An 18,454-nucleotide genomic window follows, 5' to 3' on the forward strand; every position below is an offset into this window, starting at 1 on the left:
TACTACTGAACACTCTTTGAAACACTTCTGGACTGGACGCTAACCCAAATGGTAGTCTATTATAAAAATATCTCCCATAAGGGGTGTTAAATGTTGTCAACTCTCGACTGTCTTCTGACAAACTTATTTGAAAAAATCCTTTATTGGCATCTAATGTACTGAAAAATTTACTGCCTTTCAATTTAACTGTAATCTCTTCTAGAGTCGGGATTTGAATATGTTCTCTCTGTATTTGAGTATTTAAGTACTGAGGGTCTAAGCATATACGCAATGATTTGTCAGGCTTTCTAGTCATTACTAATGAACTGACAAATTCTGTGGGTGTTTGCACTTTAGAAATAATTCCTTTTCTCTCTAAGCTATCTAACTCCTTTTTTAAGTCACCCATCAATTTAAAAGGCACATGTCTACATGGCTCTATTTTACCTGTTGCACCCTCCTTCAATTTTATTTTATATTCATAATCTTTTATTTTTCCTATCCCTTTAAACAATTCTTCATAATTTTTTACATCTATTTTTTCTGACACAGCATGTACTTTTCTCTCTACCAATTCTAATTCTTCTAATGAAGGCAAACCTAATATTGGCACATAATCATTTTTACTTACTTGGAAGTTTATAACACATTCTTTGTTTAATATTTTACACTGCAAGTTAAGCTCACCTACTGTAGCAATACTGTCTTCACTATAATTACTCAAATGACAATTTGTTTTTTCAAAGTGAAATATGTTCATTTTGTGACATAAAGATCTGGGTATCACATTGCATCCAGCACCACTGTCAAGTTTAAATTTAATATCTTTATTTTGCTGCACAAAATGAACATTTTCATACCAACTACTTTTTTGTTTACTGGTACTAACCGTTGAAATGTCTATCTCTTGTGAATCACTGTCACTCGTACCTTGGTCTTCAAGTCTTGTATCACCATACTGCTGTACACTTACTGTACCTATTTTGTTCCATCTGCACTTTCTAATAAAATGTCCCAGCTTCCCGCATTTCGTGCATTTTTTTCCATACGCCGGACACCTATTTCTTTCATGGCTGTATCCACACCTGTGACACTCTGCATGCTGTCTGCTACTTCCTGGTGCTTGATGGTAAGTAGATGGTAGTTTACTGCCACTGGTCGATGCTTGATGGTAAGCAGATGGTGATTTGCTGCCACTGGTTGACACTTGCTCTCTTCTTGCTTGCTTCTTCTTTATGACCTGTACTTCTGTTTTTTCTGAGGTTGTACCTTGTATTTGCTTTACTTGTTCGTTGGCCAGCTCCGCTGCCTTGCATATATTAATTGCTTTCTGCAGTGTTAAATCAGATTCCCTGAGTAATCTATCTGTTAATTTTTTGTTGTTAACACCTGCTACTAATCTGTCCTTTATCAATCTTTCCTCTAATGTTCCAAAATCACACTCTTTGGCCAGTTTTTTTAATTCAGTTAGATAATTGTCGAAATTCTCACCCTCAAGTTGGTTTCTTGTGAAAAATATGTGAGAATTTACACTCTCATTTCTTTTAGGTATATAATAACTCTCAAACGCTGTAATCACGTCGTTATATGTAGCGGATTCTTCCAGATTCAGCGTGTTATAAATATCGATGCACGCCTCACCCATGCAGTGTAACAATAAAGCTACCTGTACCTGTTCATCTTTTTTATCGGCTCCACTTGCCTTTCTATATAACTCAAATCGTTGTTTCCATTTCTTAAAATCTTGATTTTGAAGCTTTTCTGGTGGTTTTAGTCCCACAACACCATGCTCTGCTCGGTCAGCTCCTTCCGCCATTTTTCGTTTTCTTTCTTCTTACAATTTTTCTTCTTTTTTCGACTTGTTTCTTAAAATCTTCATTTGATTTTTGTTTTTCAATGTTCTATGTCGCAGCGCCATGTAGTATTCATAGGTTTTAAGTATGAATATTCTAGTTTTATGATTTAAATAAAGAGCGTCTATATCAACATTGTATTTTTATTCAGAGCCATTACAAGAGTCATAGATAATATGTATTCTACTTAAGGCTGCTACACACTTAACAACTTAAGTAAGGTTCACACTTATAACAGTAGGTAAAATATATAAATATAAATATAGGTATATGAAAATATATATGTATAAAATGTGTGTATAAGTACCTACACCGGCGAAATTGTGAAAATCCTTTGTCGTCGCAGTACGTGACTGGAATTTCTTTTTTAGGAAAATATCGTGTGCATTTCTTAGATTCACTGTCCCAGCATTGCAGATCGGTACGATGAAATTCTCCACATGGACCGTGTATCATGTGTTTTAGAACGGCCTCGCGGAGTTTGCCCCCAGCCTCCTCGGGACTGGGTATGTCGGCTCTAATAAAAGTGCCAATATCGACTGCATGCACAGGACCGCCGCCCTCTACTCTGAATGCGATATGAGCACGCGGAAGACCCCTCTTTTGGAACTCGATTACGTGCAAAATGTATACAATTTTACCAAACCACTTGCCAAACTTAAGGTCTTTCATGAGTTTGGCAAGTTTTTTTCTGAAAAACTCGTGCGCATACGGTCGGTGAGGGGTTTTGGCCTGGAGGTGTGGATTGTTGTATTTCTGGCCATTTAGGATTGCATGTCATCGTAAGAAAGAACGATGCCGAGCCGTTGTTTAATAATGCAATCGCGTCTAAATATTGTTTCTTCATGTACCTCTCACTGCCTGTAAATGAGCAGGGCAAATAATTACGACCCGGTACGACACCGCCCTCGCCATATATTGTTTCGTAATTTAATGAATCTACCACTTCGTCAAGCTGGGCGACTCTCAATGCCTCAGCGTTTAGATATCGCGAAGTTTGTAGGTCATGGAAATATCTCAATCTTTCTTTAGAAATTCTACAAAACATGTCAACGATCCATTCTTCCGAGAGTCGTGATAACTGTAAAAAACGCGGTTCCGAAAGTACAAGACAACGGACGTACTCGCATTGCGATAATTTTTCTTTATTGAATTTATCCATTTTTCCAATTTTACACCCCAGTTCACCGTAAGGATATAACAGCGGATACTGGAAAGTCTCATAGTAATCTACTTTTAAAATATCGACTTGATGAGCCGTGCGTGCGCCAATGGCCCAAATGGCCATTTTTGGGATAATAACGTTCATTACTGTGACTTATTATGGCGGCGACTTCGTTACCTATTGGCAAATCACCCAAAATGTTACCGTCGACGCGATAGTGTCAAGCACTAAGTGGGCTTGTTCTGTTGTTTCGAGACTGAAACGTTTGAAACATTCAATTTATGGATTTTATATAGAACTGATAGCATATGCGGATGATAGTGCTTTTGTTGTTTCTGGGACGAACTTTACGGAACTACAGTCTAAAGTGAATTACTTACTTATGGATGTAAAGAATTGGTTTACAGTAAACGGTATGCAACTTAATCTAGACAAGACTAATGTAATTCAAATTAATCTTAGAGGTATTCCACTACTAACGCTTAAGATTGAATTAGATAATATCACCGTTCCTAGAGTAGAAAAGGCAAAATATCTGGGTTTCGTTCTGGACTCTGGCTTACAGTGGAGTGACCACATCGATGAACTTTGCAAAAGATTGGGAAAAGCGTGTTTCGCCATCTCACGCCTAACAAAAATGCTGGACAATGATTGTGTAAGAAATGCTTACTTTACTTATTTCCAGTCAATCATAACTTATGGAATTGACATGTGGGGACAGGCAGCAGATAGACAAAGGGTGTTTATACTTCAAAAAAGAGTAATAAGGATAATGGCTAGGGTGCCCTGGGATACGCCTGCCCGTAACCTTTTTCGGACATTAAGAATCATAACCATTCCAGGTCTTTATATATTAGAAGTGGCAAAAGTTGTTCGTAGGAATCTCGAGGAATTCAGAATGCGTGGTCCAAACTATCGTCATGGATATAATATTCTACCAAATAGACACAGACTGAAAAAATCGGAGCAATGTGTGTGGTATATAGGTCCCAAAATTTACAACCGATTGCCCAATGACTTAAAACTAGTTGAAATGTCCGACACCATATTTATAACCAAGCTCAAGGAGTACTTAACAGAGAAAGCTTTTTACTCGGTAGATGAATTTATAAACCGAATAGACTAACATAATATTCTAAATGCCTGTGACATACTGCTATATTTTATAATTTAATGATGTCTAATAAATTTAACTGGATAAGTCTAATGTAATCCTATTTCTACATGAATAATGACATATTTATAATTGTATGTAAAGTGTGCTAAACAGAAAATGTTAAATGACGTGTAACGCTTGTTATCAATAAACGATTGATTGATTGATTGGAAAATATGTTACTGTGGACGATGTCAGAACTAGATAAAATGACTAAAGGTAAAGCTCACGTTTTTTGTGAAAACTCACCTCATAAACCAGAAGAAAATAAGAAACAAGAAAGGGAAAATATAATTTATCCGTAGTAATGAACTAGATAAAATAACTAAAGGTGAAGTTCACGTTATTTATTTATTTATTACTAAACCGGATGGAAATAATGAATAGGGAAAGAAAATAACATATTAATGGCTAATGATCGATTTAACGCTTGAAAATACAACTCATTATGTAATAATCCACATTATTGCGCTTGATAATACTCTTAAGGAAAATAATATAATGTAATGTAACTAATGGCAATGGGCAGGCCATATAGCGAGGATTAGCGACCAAAAATGGACCAAACGTGTGACACTTTGGAAAGGGCCACAAGGGAAAAGAAAGTCTGGCAGACCAACCACAAGATGGGTCGATGACGTCACCGACACCGTACCGCACAAATGGCAAGAGGTAGCGCAGGACCGCTCAGAATGGCGGCGGCTGGGGGAGGCCTTTACTCGCGAAGAGGTCCACCAATCATAGCAATTAAGTTATTTTATAAAATTAATAATTAATTATGTTATTAGCTTTATTTTTTTTATTTTTTAAGTATTGTTCAAATTGTGTGGAATTAAAGGCTTTTTTTATTTTTATTTTATTTATTTAATGTAACTAATTAACAACATCAATTAATTATCTACAGGTTGCCGAGCGAGGACCCGTGCTCTACCAGCCCCATGCAGATTGCAGATGCAGGCCTGCAGGGTTTGTATATGATGCCTTCAACTTCGATCTCGCGTCTGATGGCTCGATAGGCCATCACTTTAGCCGCTACAGCTACACGTAACGGGAGCATGGCGCGGGAGAGTATCTGGCCATGCTAATTTATAAATTGCTGGGTGGGGCTACCCGCGCCTTCTTCAACAGGCATCCATGTGGTCTGCTGTGCCACACCGGGTTGTTTCTCGGCGGTAATATTGCCGTGGCTACTGCTGGAGTTGTCTGTTACGACTCGGACCGTTCGCTGCCCTGATGAAGTGATGGTCACTTGCAGGCTCTGGACCACGTGGAATGGTCCTGCTAGCGTGACTTCCATCCCGTCGATTATGATCGTGAGCTCCATGTCGTGGTGATGATTGTCGTGTCTTTTCGGGGTCGCTTGGCAGGGTGGCTTGGTAGATCCTTCTTCAGTTCTTAGTGCAGGGTCGCCATGCAATAACAAGCTTAAGGTTGTTATGCAAAAGGGGTGAAGATTACTGGTGGCCGGGCAGGAATTATGGAGTCGTGGATATAGGCGAGTAATAACACGTATGAAGTCTTGTATAGTAATCTTGGTTTATTCATAATATCTAACCTTTTATACACGTAGGTTGTCGCTGACACAAGCAATATGCGTTTATGTCGCAGTAAACCAAATTGTTACTGCTAAACACTGAAAGTGGCTAATTGCCATTACAGTAGAAGAGATGATAGTGGTCGTTCCTCGTATTGCGTATTTCCTGATGTATTTCCAAGGAGATCGAATATGGTTAAAGGTTACAGGTCTGTTTCTTATGTATGTTAAGTACACTACATTGTACTAAGTACAAATCCATTTGTATATACGAGTATGTGACTGTTTGTGTTCTAATAAAAAAAAACTTAGATCGAATACGAGAGGCGGTTGACCTCCGTCACACTCTGCTCTCATTATTATAATTGTGCAGGCGCTTCATGGATCTAGGTGCAAAGAAACCGGACCACCCCAGCATTTTTAACCATTTTTTCAATTTCTGTAGAAACTGTAAGCGTTACTGTGACATATTATATACCTAATGAAAGGTTGGCTTTTCCTCTATAAATTGATGTGCTTTTCACAGGTTTGCTGCCAATACTTTCAGACTTTCAGGGCTAAGAACGTTGCTGCCCTAAAAATGCGTACTGGAGTATAACTTATGCATAATGGGAAAACTGTGGTTCCAAGGAAATTAAGGAAAAATTAAAACAATTTCAGCATTTTAATACCGTGTATTGCCTCCTCTAGCCCTACTTGCCTATTTTTTTACAATGTCTTGAGGGATGCCTGCCCATTCTTCTTCGATCGCAGTCTTTAGCTCTCCTTCAGTATACCTTAGGCGTTTTCAACAATTCTTCTTGTTTGCTTAAATGCTCTCAAGAATCGCATTACTGCGTCCGTTCTAGGTATTTGTATGAGGATGTTAGGTGTTATAATCCACTTCTTCATACTAGTCTCCTAAAAGAAGAGCATTTGGAAATGGCCTCCAATCATTTCCCCAATGTTTTGTCAAAGAAGAACAACGCAAAACTCTAGTCTTGGACTCAGCCCGGCCGCGTATGAATTTAGTTAATAAAGTCTATACGATTTCAGTAAATTTCTGTACTATAATAGATTAGGGTTTTGTTGAGTTTTGTCCAAACAAAAGCTAATCTAGTTCAGTTCGCATCTGAACCATATCAGTATAGCCTTTGTAAATACGCTCCCCGGCAAGCGGCAGAAAAAGAAAGCATCTAAAATGTAGCAGTGATGCCGTGGATGTTCACAATCAGAATCGGAGATTACAATTTATAAAGATGATTTATTATTTAAAAATCACATAAGTAGCGAAAACTATGACGTTCTATTAGTTAAAAATTACGAACGGAACATATAAATGCTGAAGAACGAGAGGCAATTACTCAATGATGTCATGAATATAGAGATATTTTTCCATGATAAAATTCCTCAACTTTCACCCATGATTTATATTAAACCATATAGACAATCTCGTGGACAAGTTGCCAAAATTAAAAAAAACAAGTTGACAAACTTTTGAAATCAGATATAATTCGACCTTCGTATTCACCATAGAATGCACCAGTCCACGTAATACCAAAAAAGATGAACGCATCCCAAGAACAAAAGTATAGGATGGTAATTGATTATAAAAAACTCAATGAGATTACCATAGATGATAAATACTAGGGTTTGCTCCCGGGAAATACCGGTACCGAAAGTACCGGGAATTTCCGCGATTTAGAGCCAAGCAAAGAACCGGGATTTTAATTTTGAAATCCCGGAAAATACCGGTACCGAAAGTACCGGGAATGAAACCCTAATAATAAGGTTTGATTAAAATCTCGCACTGTCATATCTGTTTTAGTAAGTGCAAACGACGATATATATTATTTCCGGTACAATATTTGACTGTTTTCTGTTACTTAGCATGAAATAGCATGTTCTTTAAAGAAATATATTTTATCAATCTAAGGCTAATACTTTTACGGCTGATCACATATTAAAATCAAAACAAAAATAGTCTATGGGTTTGAAAATGCTGACAATATAAATTAGCGCAATTTGAAACTTAATGTGCATAAGTGTTTCTTTCTACGATATTAATGATTTTATACGAACAATTAGTTATTTGTATAAGTACTAAATAGGAGCAAAAAAATAGAAATACATTTGGAATTAATAAATAACTCCTTTTAATTCGAACACGGTATAAGAATTTTTAAAATTTTGTATTTTGCATTTCTGTATTTCGACGACAACAACGTATATGATTCTAATTGAGAAATGACAACTTTACAGGAGAGCAAAACAGAAGTAGAATCCTTATACTTTTTTTTTGTGTTAAAGATAATAAACTGAAATTTGGCACACATGATTATAATTTTATTTTATTGCTTATTTTATTTTTATATAACTCAATTTAATGGTATTTTTCGAGAAAATGCAGATAGCCCACTAGATTAAGTTATAACGATTTGCTTACCATTGTGTATACTGTTCTATATACCACTTAGAATATTATACTTGGTTTCAATTTTCTTTAAGAACTACGTAAGCGGGTCTATCTGGGACTTAGAACATTATACTTGGTTGTAATTTTCTATCAAATCTACGTATGTAGGTCTATCTGGGACTTAGAATATTATACTTGGTAAAAAAAGGGTCCGACTCACTGTAAAAGATTCTATGTGTGAAGTAAGTCATCAAATTTAAGTCATTTATTTTGATTATTTTTTTAAATTATATAACATAGTTTTAATGCACCATTTTTTATTTAATTTTTGGTTGCATAATTATTCTGTATAAATCTGAATAATTATAGTTTTGACACATTTTGCAGATAGAATCATATTCGACATTAGTTTTATAACTTAAGAATTATGTAGAAAGTACTAAATAAAAGTAAAAGTTTATTAGATGTGTTATTTATTCAATAAAATGTATTAAAAATGTAAACCTGTTACTAGAACCCTACATATCAGTCTTAATCACGGAATTAGGAAAAAGAAGCACCTTTAAACAATGTTCTTACTTATTTACCTTAGGTTTTACTATCACATTGATCAATCTTCTTTAATATCACGTGAGTTATCAAGTCTTTCTGACAAAATTACGTATTCAAACAATTTCTCGGCATATGATGTCATTAGTAGACTTATTAAGCATAAACACTTTCAATAACATAACTCTTATACTATAGATTTTATTCATATAAAAAAAAAACCGATTTCGTCACTCACTCACTCCCTGATGATCATCAAAACATTTAGGGTCCTTCCGGAAATCCTAGGAAGCTGAAATTTGGTATATAAGATAGTCTTAGTACACAAACAACAGAAAAATTCAAAAACTTGAAATTTTTAGCCCCTAAGGGGGTGAAAAGGGGGGTGGCATTTTGTATGGGGAATTAATAACCGCTGAACCGATTTTGTTGAAATTGGGTATGTAGATAGTTTTTGTTATGGGGAAGGATATAAAATAGTTTTCAACCCTCAAACCACCCCGTTAGGGGGTGGAAAAGAGCGTTAGGGGGGAAAAGGGGGCTAATGTTTGTATGGGGAATCAGTAAAAAGCAGATTGTGTAAAAGATGCCTTCAGATACGTATTTCAGGATTTTTAATAGTAAATTACCCCTAACCCTTTAAATTTGGGGATGGAAAATTGTCATAAGCAACTTACAAATAGAAGTGAAATCCCACCAAAAAAAAAAAATCTATCTATCTATTTTCATGTAAAATGTTGCCAAGACGAAAGAAACCATAAGGCTCGCACTGTCAAATACTTAATATCAGATCTCTTGTAGAGCCAAGCTTCTAACTACTTGTGGGTAGACTTACTTGTAGTTAGGGCTTGCCCTAACTATATAAACTCTACATCTTAGTATAGTTATGTGGCTTGGCCGTTTCGTTACTACAAGAACTATTGTATAATAAAGAATAATGAATTAATTTTTCACCTTCCGTCCATGTGACAGTATCGAAACGGCCAAGCCACATAATTTGTGACATTCAAAGAACATCTCTAAATTTTTTTAAATTATTAGTATTCATACAATCAAAGTTTTGGTTGTCTTGCCTGTCTGGAACTGTATTTGCTAACTGGGGTGACAATGTTTTTTTTTTAAATATAATTCTTCGCACGATGCTTCGTCCATCCTTAGTGGTGACTGAAAGTTAAATACCTACCACGCATATTAAAAGCAACATAGATTAAGCTTTAACATTATGTGCATATATTCATACGTAAAGCTATATTAGTGGTGCAATGTAAACAGTGATCAAGATAAGGATTAGCTATTCAACAAAACTGCCCGTATAAAATCTTCATCTGTGATAGTTATTTTATTACATTATAACATAATATTACTCTTACGCTTTTAAATTAGCACTTGCAATAACAGATATGACTATTTTGAGTGTATTCAAAAACAAATAAAAAAAGGTAAATAGTTCTAAGTGACTGATTAAATGGCGTAAACAGTTCTAAGTGGCAGATAGTCCTGCGTACGTAGTTCTCTTAAATAATACTTTTCACGTATGTAGTTCTATATGTCACATCGAACACTTTACACATTTTTAAACATATAAACACAAAAATATAAAGAAAACGTAAATAAATATTACATACCTCCATTTTGTTGTGGGCTATTTATTTAATTCTGTTTAGATGCAATCCGTACCCGATCTTTTTGCTCCTGATTTTAATGATTCCAACCATCTCGCACGTTTCTCCGTCATGATTAAACTTCATATTTGTAGTAAATTGATCGATCGAATGAATTCAACAAAATTCTTACAAAAACTCAAAATTAGGACAAAATTAACGTAATAACATGTTAATATTCTCTAGAAAACGATCGAAGCATTCACAACCGTTGACTAGCCGGTCGGCCGCGAACTGAGTGCGATGTGGTAAATAGCGCTCCGTACGCGCGAGTGAGTGAGATGGCATTCATCGCGTACGATTCGATGTGGCACTTGGAACGGTGTTCGTGTTAGTATACAGATTTTCGACTCAGATGGCACTGTATGCGTCATTTAAAAATCTATACTAAGTGACATTTTAAGAAAATTCTTATACCAGGCGATAGGTATCGACTTCTAGATCATTATGCTACAGCTGACGTATTCAAACCTTTTAGCACTTTGCACCTTGTACGTTGTTGTCGTCGATTTTTGACCTTAAGCACAAACAAACAAAAGACATTACATAATATAAAAGAAAACATAAAATAAGATTAAAGTGCCAAGAAATGGTCTCACACACATTACATTAGTACATAATTTAAAAAAACTCCATGACATATACACTAAGATTGGTTTTCAAATTGCCATCACCAATAAAACCATCACACAGGTTTTCTTACATGATTCTCCAAGTACACTACCAATTACCAATTTCTTTCCCATATTTTCGGGTGTCAAACTTCTTCGTCAATGTAGGCAATGGTTGTTTGGCTTTAAAACTCATAATATTTTCGTAAAAAAGAAGTGTGTGTACCTTCACTATGGTATTTTTTACATTGTACCAATATTTAGAGAAAGATTTACGGTCGTTTTACGATTTTTTTACTGAAAATTGAGGTAAAAACTGATTTTTTAAAGCACTCGAAAGTACCGGGAAATCCCGGTTCCATCCTTGCCTGGTACCGAAAATCCCGGTTCTTTGAAACAGTACCGGTTCTGCAATCCCTAATTGTTGGGGAAATGTAGTTTATAGCCTAGCATAGACCGTAATTTGGGACTAACCTGATGACGTGTTAGATTTTCTCCAGGGGCCCCTGTTCCTTCGATGATGAATGTAGCAACCTCATAGGCTGGAGTCGACAGACGATCTTCTATTTGTGCTGGACACTTGGTATGGTTTGATTTTGGGGTTTGAGCTCAAGCTTCGGAGCGAGCGATGCGACGGCGGTTTACATGTTTTGAGATCGTTGTGTAGAGAGAGCTATCTGGCAACACTCGAGTTTCGGTGTTGCGCGCTTTGAATAGCGTTCCGTTTTAGGCTTGTCCCGTTTTGGACTATGCTAGTTATTCGATTAAGTATTAACCGATTTAGAAATAAGAAAATAAAAATACGTAGTATTTGTGCGTACATATAAAAGTACCGAACATGCCGCCGGCCATAAAATAATGCTTATTTTATTTAAGAACTATCATACAGAATACTATGCTAACTTAGGGCTAAGACATGTAATGCTATACCTAAGAGATGCCTATTCAACAGGCAGTGGGCAGACCTTAACTACAGGTCGCTTGGTAAGAGTATTACCGATGCGTACAGTTACGACTCTGGTAATACCGTCGGCGCCGGGATGCAGTTGATGCACGCGCGCGAGACGCCATTGTAGTGGTGGCAGTGTGTTGTCTATCAACACAACTACAGAACCCTCCCGAAGGGGTGTGTTAGTATTGTCGTGGAACCATTTACCTCTTGGTTGTAGCTGGTGTAAATATTCTATGCTCCAGCGTTTCCAAAAATGTTGAACAGCTTGTTGAATAACCTGCCATCTAGCGAGGCGGTTTGGGTTGTCGTTAGACAAGTCAAATTCAGGTAAAGACGTTAATGGTTCCCCGATGAGGAAATGTCCAGGAGTAAGGGGTAATGGATCAGTAGGATCATTACTAAGTTGACAGAGAGGTCTTGAATTACAAACCGATTCAATTTGACAGATCAAAGTATTAAATTCGTCCTGAGTCAGTTTTAGTGTACCTATGACACGATGTAAGTGTCGTTTCAGACTACCTACGGCTCGTTCGACGAGACCGGCAAAATGCGGAGCATACGGAGGATTAAACTGCCAGGTGATTTGCATGTTTGTCAGCTGGTTGTTTATAGCAGTCTGATTTGACTCGTTTCGCAGAAACGTGTAAAGTTCGGAAAGGTACCTGTCACAACCTACAAAGTTCCGTCCGCAATCGGAACGGATTGTTTTGCAATACCCGCGTCGGGATATGAACCTACGCAATGCGTTCAGAAAAGATTCGGTTGAGAGATCGGGAACTAATTCCAAATGGATTGCTTTCGTTGATTGGCAAACGAACACGCATACGTATGATTTATAAACTTTCGCGTTACGAAGTTTACTTGATTTAAGAAAGAAGTGTCCCGCAAAATCAACGGACGTATTTAAGAAGGGACGAAGTGATCGAACCCTAGTAGTAGGTAACTGAGCCATCGATGGCTGTGGTGCGACAGGTCGTGCACGAACGCAATATACGCAGCGTCGTGTGCGCATACGCACAGCGTCGCGAGCACACAGGATCCAGTAGGTCTGTGCAAGGGCAAACTGCAAAGTTTGAGGTCCCACATGTAAATGTGTTTTATGATAAAAATCAATGAGATGATTCGTGAAATGGTGTTTCTTGGGTAACAGAATCTGATGCTTGGCATCATACGGTACGTTGGCCCGATTTATTCTGCCGCCGACCCTGAGGAGTCCGGCATCGTCCAAGAAAGGTTTCAGTTTCTGAAGACGTTTTGTACATCTGTCGTCGTCCTTAAGACGCGAGATGTCTTCAGAAAAGCATTCACTTTGGACAAGTGATATAATTCGACTGAGAGCTTGTTTTGTCTCAGGAACTGTGACATGTATAGTCGTAGGACTATTGGCTTTACGACATTTATTTACGAATCGTAACATATACGAAATGACGCGTAGCATCCTTGGAAGCGATGAGAATCGCTCAATGAACTCTAAGCTCTTAGGTTCATTGGTTTGTGTGAGAAGAACATGCTTGCGACGTTCTTCGTCGGTGTGGCATACGACGTTAGTCTTGGGCCACTCAGACTCATTTTTACTGAGCCAAGCAGGTCCCGTGAACCATAGTTGATGGTTCAACTGAGATGGGAGAACACCACGAGACGCGGGGTCTGCGGGGTTGTCTGCGGATTGAACGTGGTTCCAATGAGAGGCAGGCACGTTGCTTGTTGTCTCCGCGATGCGGTTAGACACGTATGTCCGCCACTTGTCTGGAGACGAACGTAACCAGGCAAGAGTTATAGTGGAATCGGACCAAGCGTAGACTTGGTCGAAAGACAATCTACTGCTGTAAGCAGTGAGGACCTTTTTTATCAATTTTGACAATAGATGAGCACCGCATAGCTCCAATCGAGGGGTAGTAAGCCGTTTCAAAGGCGCAATTTTTGTTTTACCTATGAGAAGGTGGGTGCTGATGGCACCGTTCGAGTCAACGACACGAATGTAGACGCAGGCGGCGTACGCCTTTTCAGATGCGTCTGAAAAGCCATGAAGTGACACTTGATGTGTGCTAGGAAGCACATGACGAGGTAACGCAATGTCTTGTAGTAGCGGCAGTTCGTCGATGAACCGAAACCACAAGTCACATATACCCTGAGGAGGGGCAGCATCCCAACCTGAGCCTGATACCCATAAAAGTTGGATTAAATGCTTCACGAATACGGTCACTGGACTTAGAAATCCGAGGGGATCGTAAATCTTAGCGATTTCTGCCAACATTATACGTTTCGTACATTTGCGTGAGTTAGCCACTCCATCCGTTTGATAGGAAAAGACGTCAGATTTAGGGTTCCACTTAAGCCCTAAGACTTTTACAGAAGCGTCAGTGTCAAGTGCTGACAAAATGAGAGCGTCATCATGAATGGAAGCGTCATCGCTTAAATGCGATAAAAACTCAGAACTGTTACTGGTCCATTTGCGGAGTTCGAAGGTTCCTGCTTTACAAATGGAAGTTAGTTGATGCTGAAGAGTGATAGCATCTTCAACCGTATCAACTCCAGTAACGACATCATCAACGAATACTTCGTTAAGGAGTACTTGCGAGGCAAGTGGGAAGTTAGCAGCTTCATCAATTGCTAATTGACGAAGTGTTCGCAAAGCTAGGAACGGCGCGGAAGCGACGCCGAATGTGACAGAGCACATACGATATTCCTTTACGGGATCATGGGGAGAGAATCTCCAAAGAATCCGATGGAAGTCACGGTGTTCTTTACAAAGACCGATGTAGCGATACATCATTTTGAGGTCTGCCGTAAAGACTATTTTATGAAGTCTGTACTTCAGTAAAATATCAGAAATGTCTTGCTGCAATTTCTGACCAGTGAGAAGATTATCGTTAAGAGAACGACCTGATGTAGTCTTGCATGAAGCGTCATACACAATACGATACTTCGTACTCTTCGCAGTAATCGTAGTGGATGTGGAACTCTTCACCACGACGTGGTGAGGTAGATAGTAGGGGGGAGTGCCAGGACTCGCTGAGTCAGTGACTGGCTCCATATGTCCCAAGTCTAAGTATTCTTGGATACATTTATTATAGTTCTCACGCAAGGCAGGGTCGCGAGACAGGCGTGCCTCTAGTTTAGTTAAGCGTGAGAGAGCTATAGCACGAGACTCGCCCAAGGGCGGAGCATTCTCCTTGAAGGGTAGGGAAACTGTATATTTCCCATTTGCATCTCGTGTGTGAGTATCGACGAAGATCGACTCACAGCGTAATTCATCTTTTGTAAGATGTGGATGTTCTGGTATGGATTCCAACTCCCAGAACCTTTGAAGTTTCATGTCAAGTTGGCAAGTACTCAAGTTGACACTTAATCGTTTCATACTTTCATATGAAATTGGACCACCTATCAGATAACCAAAAATGCTGTTAATGGCCACGGGTGTGCCCGGTGGACCCTTGATATTATCCAGTAGCAGTATGCTATCAAGATAATCAGATCCCAGTATCAGTTCAACAGGCCGCGTTGAGCGCAGTTCTGGGTCCGCTAGATCAAGATTTTGAAGGTGTTGAAACTTATGAATATTCCCAATTGATTTAGGAATATAAGCAGTGTAGCTTGTCAAGTCAGCTAAGATATAAGCTTCGATGTGAAGCTTCGGCTCGGGTTTGTTGTGAGGTGTGACCTCGCACAACACGTAACCACGTGGCTGGACTTCGCCACCAATACCGGTGAGAGTGGTGCCCGTGGGAGCGGAGTACCGCGGCAGGCCGAGACGTTGGACGCACGACTCAGAAATGAGCGTGGTCTGCGCACCTTGATCCACAAGGGTGCGAACGGACCGCGGCGTGTAAGGCCCCTGGTTCAAGGGTCGTAAATTTACAAGCGCAGTCGTGAGTAAGACCGTACAGTTCTTACTAGAAGGATGCCCCGTAGCTCCATGTAATGGAGTGGGCGAGGAGGTTTCCGCTACTGAGCGCAACTCAGGGGAAGAAGAAGACTCCGTAGTCAGTAAGACGGTTGGAGTAGGCGCATCTTCATGCAATGAAGAATGGTGCCTTTGAGTGCAGACGCGGCAAGTATGGCGCGACTTGCAATCTTTTAGTTCGTGGCCAATGAATAAACAATTGGTACAAAGTTTATTTTGTTCCACGAAATGTTTTCGTTCTTTTAGAGCGAGCGCATTAAACTTCTCACATTTATATAAAGGATGAGAATTGTCCTTACAATACGCGCATTTAAATTTATTTAAATAATCCACCGCAGTTGTAGCATGGATGCTCATAGTACGCGAGTTACGCGCAAACGAAGAGTTATTATTGCGCGGTGCATTATATTTATATTGCACATCGGAGTGCGCGCGAGTAAGCGACATCGCACGTTTTCCCGCCATAGCATGGCGCGATGACGTCACCGCAGCTGGGCGGGCCGAGCCGGCCGCTCCGCCAGCCGCAGCGAGCGCGGGCGCCGCGCGCTGCGCAGGCCCCGCGGAAGTACCTAAAGTACGCGCGGACGCGGTCATCACTTCAGATGCCGCTAATTCCTTATCGAGGAAATCGAGTAATTCGGTCACGTCAGGAATTTCACATGAAGTTTTTAATGATAATTCGAAACGCCTACGAATATGAGGTGTAATTTTGCGTAGCAAAATATTTAAAAGTACGAAACTCCAGTCGTCAACTGGTAAACCCAATGATTTCAAAGCAGTAATATTCTCGTGATAACAATTCATCAAGTTGCGTAAACTTGATTCAACATTTTTCTCATTAACTGATTCACAGTCATAAATGTTGTCAAAATGTTTTGTTGAAATAATTCGTTTATTTTCATAACGCGAAATTAATACCTGTAAGGCATTTTCGTAATTAGCATCCGTAACAGGAATAGATTTGATAAGATTATACGGTTCATCTTTTAAAAACAATAACAAATACCGGAAGCGTTCGACATTTGTTAAGGTGACGTTGTCATGTACAAGTGATTTAAATAAATCGTAGAAAGCATTCCATTCAGTTAGAACACCTGTGAATGTTTGAAGCGATAAGCGCGGTAAGCGAATATGCGATTGATTTGATTGCTGAGCGCAGCAACTCGCATGTGATACCCCATTAAGTCCGCCGCAGACGGACGTAATGCTTTGTTTACGCTCCTCCTTAAGCGTGTCCAAGGCAACTTGGACCTTAAAGTATAAAGAATCGAATTGATTTCTCACAGCTAAATTATCATCGCGGTTGAATGACTCATTCTTTGCCGATAATTTCTCAATTTTCGCTTGAACTTGGAAAAATGATTTTTTGATTGAAGCTAATTCCTTAACTCGAACTCGAAATTCCGCTATATTATTCGAACAGTCTACAATTTTTTGAATATTGTTAATCGCTAAATCACGTTCGAATGTCAATTGTTCAATCTCCATAGCGGTCATTTTATAAGAAATATAGTTAATTTACTGTGGAAAATAATAATATTATCACGAGGTAAGAGACTAAACTTGTGTAAATATATTTGAACAATGTATGTATGTATAGTGTATACGTTATGTTAAGTTTTTAAGATCTCTAAAATGGCTAGGTACTAGCAAAAATGTTAGTTAGTTAATAAAATAGTTATATAATCTGTCGCAAATTAAAAGTAAGTTGCAATTAAACATGCAATGTTAATTACAAAGATAATAGTTCCCGTCGGTAGAACCCGAGCTAAAGAAATCTGAACTCTGTGCCGTACGCAATACGGGCGACAGTTTACTCGATACTGTAATTATGACAGCAAACGATAACTTGGTTTTGGTATGTTATACCTGAACCTTAAAAATACACTTAAGTACGTAAATACTAAATGTAATGTAATGTACGTTGTACAAAATAAAGAAATGAGTTGCGACAAACTATATTTAGACCTAGAAGTATGTACTAGGCAAGTGACTCGCGCGCCGCTGTAGGTATATCTACCGCCCGGTTCCGAGAATTATAAACGAATATAATTTCGCTAAAAGTGCTCAAAACCATATGAAACTATATATAATTAGAATGATCTCGTTGAGATCTAACTGTACGTATCGGTATTTTTGAGAAATATTGCACGACGTTGTCGGAAACTCGATATTTGTATTTGTAAGCGGAGGTAGGTTCTCGCTAACTTACGAACAAAGAAAAGGGAATTTAGTTGAAATAACTATGTACAGCACAAATAATACGCATAAATCGATACCAGATAGTGGAATCCGGCTCGAAACACAAGTATGTTGGGGAAATGTAGTTTATAGCCTAGCATAGACCGTAATTTGGGACTAACCTGATGACGTGTTAGATTTTCTCCAGGGGCCCCTGTTCCTTCGATGATGAATGTAGCAACCTCATAGGCTGGAGTCGACAGACGATCTTCTATTTGTGCTGGACACTTGGTATGGTTTGATTTTGGGGTTTGAGCTCAAGCTTCGGAGCGAGCGATGCGACGGCGGTTTACATGTTTTGAGATCGTTGTGTAGAGAGAGCTATCTGGCAACACTCGAGTTTCGGTGTTGCGCGCTTTGAATAGCGTTCCGTTTTAGGCTTGTCCCGTTTTGGACTATGCTAGTTATTCGATTAAGTATTAACCGATTTAGAAATAAGAAAATAAAAATACGT

General features: G+C 38.8%; 1 protein-coding gene across 1 annotated transcript; it reads right to left on the reverse strand.

Annotated features, from left to right (window-relative positions):
- Positions 1–5,234: 5,234 nt before the first annotated feature.
- Positions 5,235–16,353, reverse strand: LOC134747446 (uncharacterized). Its single transcript, XM_063682070.1, has 3 exons — positions 16,246–16,353; positions 13,028–15,690; positions 5,235–5,547 (listed from the first exon to the last, which is right to left on the reverse strand). Exons 1-3 carry the CDS (start codon positions 16,351–16,353, stop codon positions 5,235–5,237), a joined length of 3,084 nt encoding a protein of 1,027 aa, XP_063538140.1.
- Positions 16,354–18,454: the final 2,101 nt, after the last annotated feature.

Source organism: Cydia strobilella, chromosome 14 (assembly GCF_947568885.1).
Source record: "Cydia strobilella chromosome 14, ilCydStro3.1, whole genome shotgun sequence".
In the NCBI taxonomy this organism is placed as follows: domain Eukaryota; kingdom Metazoa; phylum Arthropoda; class Insecta; order Lepidoptera; family Tortricidae; genus Cydia; species Cydia strobilella.

What these genes read in the sequence shown, in the direction of transcription:
- LOC134747446 (XM_063682070.1), bottom strand. Translation starts at nt 16,353, where the DNA reads ATGACCGCGTCCGCGCGTACTTTAGGTACTTCCGCGGGGCCTGCGCAG. An exon ending in GCTCGGCCCGCCCAGCTGCG is followed by an intron (nt 15,691 to 16,245) that starts GTGACGTCATCG and finishes CCCTTGAACCAG; the next exon opens with GGGCCTTACACGCCGCGGTC. An exon ending in ATAAATCGGGCCAACGTACC is followed by an intron (nt 5,548 to 13,027) that starts GTATGATGCCAA and finishes CCCTGCACTAAG; the next exon opens with AACTGAAGAAGGATCTACCA.